At 43.2% G+C, this 10,215-nt stretch overlaps 1 protein-coding gene across 3 annotated transcripts in view; it reads right to left on the bottom strand.

Annotated features, from left to right (window-relative positions):
- lhx3 (LIM homeobox 3) overlaps nucleotides 1-10,215 on the bottom strand; it is a 169,848-nt gene that overhangs the window by 3,551 nt on the left and 156,082 nt on the right. For all 3 annotated transcript variants that reach the window (XM_043720490.1, XM_043720491.1, XM_043720493.1), the window contains one exon: nucleotides 5,905-6,076. In XM_043720490.1, the coding sequence (XP_043576425.1) occupies nucleotides 5,905-6,076 (172 nt within the window). The remainder of the gene's footprint in view (nucleotides 1-5,904; nucleotides 6,077-10,215) is intronic.

Here is a 10,215-nt window from a genome sequence, read left to right on the forward strand (position 1 = left end):
GAAATTGTGGATGCGTTGGTGATTATTTTCCAGAGTTCGATAGATTCGGGATCAGTTCCTGCGGATTGGAGGGTGGCTAATGTTGTACCACTTTTTAAGAAAGGTGGGAGAGAGAAAGCAGGAAATTATAGAACAGTTAGTCGACCTCAGTGGTGGGAACGATGCTGGAGTCTATTATAAAGGATGAAATTACGACACATCTGGATAGTAGTAACAGGATAGGTTAGAGTCAGCATGGATTTATGATGGGGAAATCATGCTTGACTAATCTTCTGGAAAGTTTTGAGAGTGTAACTCTGAAGATGGATGAGGGAGATCCAGTAGATGTAGTGTACCTGGATTTTCAGAAAGCTTTTGATAAAGTCCCACATAGGAGGTTAGTGAGCAAAATTAGGGCGCATGGTATTGGGGGCAAAGTACTAACTTGGATTGAAAGTTGGTTGGCTGATAGGAAACAAAGAGTAGTGATAAACGGCTCCATTTCGGAATGGCAGGCAGTGACCAGTGGGGTACCGCAGGGATCAGTACTGGGACCGCAGTTTTGTACAATATATGTTAATGATATAGAAGATGGTATTAGCAATAACATTAGCAAATTTGCTGATGATACTAAGATGGGTGGCAGGGTGAAATGTTAGGAGGATGTTAGGAGATTACAGAGTGACCTAGACAAGTTAGGTGAGTGGTCAGATGCATGGCAGATGCAGTTTACTGTGGATAAATGTATGGTTATCCACTTTGGTGGCAAGAACCGGAAGGCAGATTGCTACCTAAATGGAATCAATTTAGGTAAAGGGGCAGTACAGAGAGATTTGGGTGTTCTTGTACACCAGTCAATGAAGGTATGCATCCAGGTACAGCAGGTAGTGAAGAAGGCTAATAGCATGCTGGCCTTCATAACAAGAGGGATTGAGTATAGAAGCAAAGAGGTTCTTCTGCAGCTGTACAGGGCCCTGGTGAGACCACACCTGGAGTACTGTGTGCAGTTCTGGTCTCCAAATTTGAGGAAAGACATTCTGGCTATTGAGGGAGTGCAGCATAGGTTCACAAGGTCACTTCCTGGAATGGCGGGATTACCTTATACTAAAAGACTGGAGCGACTGGACTTGTATACCCTTGAGTTTAGAAGACTGAGAGGGTGTCTGTTTGAGACATATAAGATCATTAAAGGATTAGACACTCTGGAGGCAGGAAACATGTTTCCGCTGATGGGTGAGTGCCGAACCAGAGGACACAGTTTAAAAATACGGGGTAGACCATTTAGGACAGAGATGAGGAGAAACTTCTTCACCCAGAGAGTGGTGGCTGTGTGGAATGCTCTGCCCCAGAGGGCAGTGGAGGCCCAGTCTCTGGATTCATTTAAGAAAGAGTTGGATAGAGCTCTCAAGGATTGTGGAATCAAGGGTTATGGAGATAAGGCAGGAACAGAATACTGATTAAGGATGATCACCAATGAACTTATTGAATGGTGGTGCAGGCTCAAAGGGCAGAATGGCCTACTCCTGCACCTATTGTCTATTGTCTTCAGAACTGGAATTCTTCAGAAAAAAATCTTACTAGACCTGAAACATTACCTCTGTTTCTCTGTTAAAAAATCACGCAACACCAGGTTATAGTCCAACAAATTTATTTGGAAGCACTAGCTTTGTGAGTGCTGCTTCTTCATCAGGTAGCTAGCTCTGAAAGCTTGTGCTACCAAATAAACCTGTTGGACTAGAACCTGGTGTTGCGTGATTTTTTAACTTTGTCCACCCCAATCCAACACTGGCACCACATCATCTCTCTACACAGATGCTACCAGACCTGCTGAGTTTCTCCAACATTTTCTGTGCTTGTTTGGAGAGTTACCTTGTCTTGATGGGCATGCTCCAATTTCACCCAGCCCCATATTAGATTGCAAATATAAAATACTGCGGATACTGGTGATCAAAATTGAAAAAAAGAAAATTCTGGAGAAACTTAGCAGGTCTGGCAGCAACTGTGGAGCAGGAGTCAGTGTTAACACTTGGAGGCCAATGTGACTGTTCTTTGGAACTGTGTTGTTTTGGGGCGCAGGGGAGCTGTGCAAGGGAATGGGGAAACTATGAGCAGTGAGGGAAACTGAGGAGGGGAGGTCTCTATAGGAGATGTGAGTGTGGTGCTGAAAAAGTATAGCAGGTCTGGCAGCATCTGAGGATTAGGAGAATTGACATTTCGGGCATAGGCCCATCATCAGGAACCATTCCTGATGAAGGGCTTATGCCTGAAACGTTCATTCTCCTGCTCTTCGGATGCTGCTTGACTTGCTGTGCTTTTCCAGCACCACACTCTCGACTCTGATCTCCAGCATCTGCAGTCCTCACTTTCTGCTCAGTCTTCATGGGAGAGGAGGTCGTTGCGAAGTCCTGGAAACAACAGCGAGACATTCAGTAGTGGAGTCATGGTCCAGGGAGATAGGAAGAAGTGTCTGAGAATTGGTATTCAGCATCTTCAACGCAGTGGCTGGTATGCCAGATGAGAACAGCACCATTCTTGTCAGCAGTTCAGAAGAAGACATATTTCTGTCAAAATGCTAGTGTTAAACAGATAAGCAGGAGGTTGAAAGAACACAGCAAGCCAGGCAGCATCAGGTGTGGTGAAGTAGACATTTTGTGTTTAATCCTTCTTCAGGACTGGGGATGGGGAGGTAGGGGGAGCTACAGATGAAGAGAGGGGAGGGAAGAGGTTATAGGTGGAGAAGGGGGTAGAGTGGTGGGGTGGTAATAGGTGAATACAGGTGGTAGGTACAATCCGCTAGGTCAATAGGAGGAAGGAATCCAGAATGAAGTGTCAGTTGGAGATATGAAAGGGAGGAGACAGGGCTGGAAAGTGTGTTGGGTGATGGGTGGGAAGGTTAGTTGAAATTAAGAACTCAACATTGAGTTCCGTAAGCAGTAGGCTGCCCAGGCAGAAGATGAGGTGTTCCTCCAATTTGTAGTCTGATTCACTGTGGTAGTGGAGGAGTCCAAGAATGGACATATGGGAAATGGGCAGTGACCAGGAGGCCAGGTTGGCCCTTACGGGCACAGCTGAGATGCTCAGCGAAACATGCCCTTCGTTTACATTTCGTCTTATTGACGCAAAGAAGATCTTGGGTCTACAAAGAAGACCAGATACCAGGAGAATCGTGAACCCCATGAAAAAACAACATCCTTAAAAGGTGAGCTTCCTGAATAATATATTGCATTAAGGACTGGTCCGCTGCTCCCTCCCCACCAGGAGGTCTTTGCCCACAACCTATTGCTGCAGCAGGAGAGCTACCCAAGCATGCTATACTGGAATAGATTAAAGCAATTGTCCCATTACATCAGTTTCTCGTAAATCTGCACAAAATGAACACTCACCACTCCACTCAGTTTCTTAGCCTGAAATGTTAATCCTCTCTCTCTCCTTCTCTGCAGAAACTGTTGAGTTCCTCCAGCATTTATTGCTTTTATTTCAGGTTACACATTTTCGTAGCATTTTGTTTTTGTTCCTGATTAGACATGTGATACTCCGTACTTTTTCATTATTAAGTTATGTCTAAAACACTGAGATAATTCAAATTCTACCCAAGAACAATGCTGAATATCTCTTGAAAATGGAAAGCATTGTGACAGTTTGTTTTGGCACTGCCTGATGAGTCATGCTAATTGAATGTGACGGTGTTCCTTGTCCTTCCAGAGGGAAGGTCTTCTTAATTCATTCATAGAATGTGTGCATGGCCGACAAGGCCAGCATTTGTTTCCTGGCCTTAATTGATTGGTTGTTTCAGAGAGTAGTTAAGAGTTCATCCGCATTGCTGTAGGTCTGGAGTCACATGCAAGTGAGCCCAGTGAGGACAGCAGATTTCCGTGCTTAAAACAGGTGGCACGGTGACTCAGTGGTTAGCACTGCTGTCTCACAAACCAGGGACTTGTGTTCAATTCTGTGTGGAGTTTGCACATTCTCCCTGTGTCTGCATGAGTTTCCTCTGGGTTGCTCTAGCTTCTTTCCACAGTCAAAAGATGAGTAGGTTAGGTGGATTGCCCATGGTGTCCTGGGATGTGCAGGCTAGGTGATGATGGGGTAAGTCTGGGTCTTTGAAAGGTCAGCGTGGACTTGATGGACCAAATGGCCTGATTCCACACTGTCAGGATTCTATAAAGGACATTAGTGAACCAAATGGGTTTTTACAATATTTGACAATGATAACACAATTTATATTTAGCTGGCTGTTATTTCCAAAGTTTGTTGAATTTAAATTTCTTATGTAATGGCTTGAGGTTTTAGATTACCAGCTCGGGGATATTATTGTCACACCAGCCTCCTTCAAAGGCCACTCTCAAACTGTTACTAACAAACTATGGGAAAGTCAGCATTGTCTGACCAAATCATACAGCCACTCCCTCATTAGAAAGAGATGATTTAGAGGAGCCGGTGTTGGACTGGCGTGGACAAAGTTAAAAATCACACAACACCAGGTTATAGCCTAATAGCTTTATTTGGTGGCATTATCTTTCGAAGCGCTGCTGAAGAAGCATCACTTCAAAGCTAACGCCTCCAAATAAAACTGTTGCATTAGAAAGAGACAAGAAGTGGTTTTACTCGAGGGTCACCACACTTCAGGCAATGAGTGTAATGGGGAGGAAGAAAGTCTGTCCTGGTAACCTCAATCAGAATGGAAATTGAACCCATGCTGTTTGTATTACTTTGCATCATAAACCAGGCATCCAACCAAATGAACTAACTGACTCCTGGCACACTAGGTAGCCCTATAGATATTTAGAACATACAGTTTGATAAGACTGGCTGTTGAAAGGAGAGATTAGGTGATTTTTCAACTGTGAGCTGTCTCCTTTGTTTGTATTTGCATCTTTGCTTTATTAATTTCACCAATATCACTCTTTACTTCCAGAAACAACACCTTCCCCACCCAACCACACCTCATTGTGAATTCATTCTATGTATAACCACTCAGGCTCATTCTCAGTGACATGAATTACTATCAATATGCATTTCTTTTGTTAGATTTTCCATCCTTATATTAACCATTTGTAAGTTATTTAGAATCATAAAATTGTAGAAGGAGGCCATTCAAGCCCTTTGTACATGTGGTAGCTTTCTGAAGGAGGTACTGAATTCATTCCATACTTCCACCACTCCCTTCCCTCATAACTGTGCAGGTGTTCACTTTTCAAATACAGTTGTAAGCTGCTGCTGACCCTACTTTCACCACTTTTACAAGGAGTATGGTATATCCTAATAGCTAACTGGATAATTTTTAAAATGGGCACATTGGGCAGAATATAGGGACATGGGAACAGGAATAGGCCATTTGTCCTTTCCAACCTACTCTGCCATTCATTAAGGTCATGGCTGATTGGTTGCTGTTTCTATTCCAATTTCCTGTCTGCACCACCCACCCCCTAATCATGACCTTTGACTCCCTTGTCTATTAAATATTATTGAACCCAGGCTTGAGCAAATTCAAATAGCATCTACTATTTACTGAAGAAAAGAATTCCAGCAACTCATGATCCTCTGAGAGCATCTCCCTAACTCCATTTTAAATTTGAGACCTCAATCGTAAACTGTGTCCCACAGTCCTGGTTCTGGGCCCTCCTACAAAGTGAAACATCCTCCCTCAACCTGCCAAGTCCTTGAAGCTGTATCTCCTGGTGACAGGCTCTTCTGTCAATGGAAACAGTTTATCCCTATTCACTCTATCAAAGCCCCTCATAATATGAAGCACTTTATTAAATCTCTTCCGAACAGTCCCTCTTCTAACTGAATCGATCCAGCTTCGCCTGTCCCACATAGCTGAGATGCTGTTTACAATGATAGTCCAAAAGGATTGTTGGATTTGCTGATTGTCAAGAGCAACTAAAACTCAACCCCAACTCTCTGTGACTATCGGATGCCAACCTGTGAAGGACACTTCGGCATCACTGGCTACCCCATCATCCTGGGTGCTGTCCTTGTCTGATTTGGAGCTTGCTCTGGATCGCTTGATGTTCCTGAAATACTGGCCCCATCTCTGTCTCCCAGCATCCTTTTTCAGTCGTTTCTCCTTTGCTCGGCGATTCTGAAACCAAACCTATGGGAGACAAAAGCGAGATAAGCATTTATCACCTGTGTGTCAATTATTTTGAACTACCTCAAAACAAAGATACTCTTGCATTTTAGTTAACCAGCAAAAACCTCTGGAGGTCCTGCTTTAATTTTTAACCTTTTGCACAATGTTGCAATGAGAATATGACCAAAAAAAGGTAATTTACTCCAGGTTTGGCACCGAACCTAACTTGGATCATCAGGTTATACTGCCAATTCTGCATGATAGCGCTTCAGCTCTTGAGGTCAGGACATCAGTAAATTTTTAACATTATAAACAAATTGTGAATAAAAAGTTTAGAGTATTGCAGTTGTATTCCAATTGCTTTAAAACCGGGCACAGTAAGACTCAAAGTAATCAAGACTATACTCAGATCATTGATCTTGCATTGCATTTCAAAAATGGGATCACATTGAGACAGGAAGTACAGCATAACTAACCTTGAAATGTCTGAAAGAGCAGCAATAGTCAAATTAATATCTTCACTTGATGCAGTGTGGGGTCCGTTATATCTTATACTATTCACTTATGCTATTTAGCTCAAGCTGTAATTCTCCAAATCAGATGAATTCTGTGCTGCATTTGAAATCTTTGAGAACAGGAGTTGGTTGCTTCATACTCTCAAAATTTCAAAGTCAACTTCTGATACATTTAGAAAATACTGATGCAATCTGAGTCATCTGTGTATACTTTTCATACCACGTTTGGCACTGGACTTTCATTTTGGAGATCCCCAAGTGGCATAAAATCAAGACAACTTAGTTTCAGATGCCTGCCACTTTAATACACCACCGTGTTCCCTGGCCAATGGTTCTGTCTCAGGCTTGTTGCAGTGCCCTGGAGAAGATCACCACAAGCTGGAAGAACAGCATCTCATCTTCCATATGGGGATCCTGCAGCATTTTGGATTCAATACCTTTGCTGTCATGCTCAAATGTAATTCTTCCCTTTGATTGTCAGGGTTACAACAGTGGGTTCCGAAGAGTCATATTGGACTCAAAAGATTATTTCTGCTTCTCTCTCCACCAATGCTGCCAGACCTACTGAGTTTCTCCAGCACTTTCTGTTTTTATAACAGTAATGTGGTACAGGTTCAAGCAACAGTTTCTCCTCATCATGAAACTTGCTGCCTACGAGGCGGCACGGTGGCACTGGGCGGCACGGTGGCACAGTGGTTAGCACTGCTGCCTCGCAGCGCCAGAGACCCGGGTTCAATTCCCGACTCAGGCGACTGACTGTGTGGAGTTTGCACGTTCTCCCCGTGTCTGCGTGGGTTTCCTCCGGGTGCTCCGGTTTCCTCCCACAGTCCAAAGATGTGCAGGTTAGGTGAATTGGCCATACTAAATTGCCCGTAGTGTTAGGTAAGGGGTAAATGTAGGGGTATGGGTGGGTTTCGCTTCGGCGGGTCGGTGTGGACTTGTTGGGCCGAAGAGCCTGTTTCCACACTGTAATCTAATCTAATCTAATCTACGAGAAAGCCACTTGTTCCATTCTTGGCCCTGTTCTTCTAAGTGGTTCCTTACCATTGCAGTGGCAACAAAGGTAAGCAGGCAACCTTTTCTCCCCCTTCAACCCCAGAGCAGAAGTTTCATTGTCTAACAGGAGGCCTAGAGAGTCATGCACCAGATTGGGCTACGGCAGATTACAAAACAAAATGAAATAATTAATCAGTATCTAAGGGTGTTCAATTACATGGCATTGAGAAGGAATAAGATTTCCTGTGTGGCGCCTGCTCTTATTCATGCTAAATAATCAGAACTGTGCATCTCTTTAAATGCAATGCCATTAGCAGCTTATGTGCAGTGGGTTGCAATCCTTATTTCATGGATGACCTTCAGTAAGCAGGCACTGTAATTAAATACTTGCTAGGCGGTTGTCAGACTGGGTAATTCACCAATGAACACATCATGACCCTGATCCTATCAACCAGCTTTTTTCTTTAGACAGTTAACAGTCTGGAGACATGCTGTGGGATGACCTGTTAGAGGTCTTTAAGATTGTAAGGTAGATGTAAATAATATCTTTTTCCATTTACCAGTGAAATCAGAACTAAACATAGTTACAAATCAATTCAATAAGGAATTCAGGATAATCTTGTTTACCAGTGAATAGTTACAAAACAAGGAGTAGATACAAATAAGGGACAGCTAGTAAACAAACAAGGGAGAAAGGATTAGAAAGATATATTGAAGGGGGTTGGATGGAGAAGGTGGAGACAGGATGTTGAAGGAAGAATCTGATGTGATGCTTAATTACTGGCATAGATTTTCTGGCCTGCTCTATACGCATTATGGGTAATACTTTTTAACCCGCACAAACACCTCTACTCGTCCAGGAATGATCTTCAGCTCAGACTAAACCCAGATCCAAGCACCGGCCACACATTGAAGGTCAGAACAGCAGGAATGCAATATAAAAGTTGATCTCGATGGTAATGGTAGCATTGCAGAATCAGCATGTGCTTTAAAACTGTTGATTCAAATCCACTGGTTGCAAGGATTGCATTGTCTGTTGGACAACTCCACATTTCCCACATCCATTGACCTAACTGGTTCAAATTAGGAACTGCCTCAAAGGACAACAGTAACCTTTCCTTTAGAGTTCATATTTTTCTAATCAATCTGCTGAGATTATTACTCTTTCTAACTATGTCCTCCCATCCTTCAGTGTATGATTTCCATTTTCACTCCTAGGATCTGGTTGTGGTCCCAGTGAGCTCGAATAAAAGGACATTTAACGTAGCCATTAACTGGATACTAATTAGACAATTGGCTCAGCGGGACCATAAGTATTGGACAGAGGTAATGGTCACACTTCTAATGTTATTAGCTGCTATAATGTAAACCTCTGTAACAACCCAATGATCATTTATAGAATCAATACTTCAACACCACCTTTTATATGTATGCATGGGTATTCCCCCAGTCCCTTCACTCCACTCTTGGTGGCTGTGCCTCCAGCCAGTTACACACCATGAAATTCCCTCCCTCATTGGGGCAGCACGGTGGCTCAGTGGTTAGCACTGCTGCCTCACAGCGCCAGGGATACGGGTTCAATTCCTGCCTTGGGCAGCTGTCTGCATGGATTTCCTCCGGGTGCTCCAGTTTCCTCCCACAATCCAAAGATGTGCAGGTTAGGTGAATTAACCATGCTAAATTGCCCGCAGTATTAGGTGCAGGGGTAAATGTAAGGGAATGGGTCTGAATGGGTTGTTCTTCGGAGGGTCAGTGTGGACTTGTTGGGCTGAAAGGCCTGTTTTCACACACTGTAGGGAATCTAAGAATTCTTTCCACCTTCCTCTATTCATTTCAAGCCCCTGCTTAAAACAATGCAATCTGACCAAGCATAGGAGCACCTGTCTTAATATATACCTTTCCGGGGCTCACTATCAGCCTGATAAGGCTTCAGTGAAGTCTTTGGACATTCTGATACTTTGGCAACTATATAAAATAGAAGTTACTTATTGTCATTATTTCTAATACCTCTTATCAGCTAGTGGAAAAGTAATTGCCTAATCTTCCTTATAATGTTTTGACCTGACACACCTTGTCCAGAAGCATGTTACACTGATAGGATCAGACACAGTGAGGTGGATAGATCTTTTTGTGCAAGGTGCTATTGGCCTGAATGGTGCATTGCTGTGCTGTAAAATTCAATGGAAAATCCAACAATCATAATAATATCATTATCCATTATGTTATGGTAGGAACACTTTACACACTCACCCTAAATTCCTCTCTCTGCACTTGCACTTTGAAAATAGCACAACAAATAATTTTATATCAAATGTTCCAAACATTTGCATAATAACATTACAGTCATTTGTACCATTACCATATGCTCACTGGAAAACTGCAGATCTGGTAGGTAGTCTTCCCTCTCAGGCTGTTGGGCTCATTCAGGTAAGTAGAGTTATGAATCCTTCTCCTCCTTGTTGTGGTTCTGTTCGCCGAGCTGGGAATTTGTGTTGCAAACGTTTCGTCCCCTGTCTAGGTGACATCCTCAGTGCTTGGGAGCCTCCTGTGAAGCGCTTCTGTGATCTTTCCTCTGGCATTTGTAGTGGTTTGAATCTGCCGCTTCTGGTTGTCAGTTCCAGCTGTCCGTTGCAGTGGCCGGTATACTGG

Source organism: Chiloscyllium plagiosum, chromosome 30 (genome assembly GCF_004010195.1).
Source record: "Chiloscyllium plagiosum isolate BGI_BamShark_2017 chromosome 30, ASM401019v2, whole genome shotgun sequence".
NCBI classification, from domain to species: Eukaryota; Metazoa; Chordata; class Chondrichthyes; order Orectolobiformes; family Hemiscylliidae; genus Chiloscyllium; species Chiloscyllium plagiosum.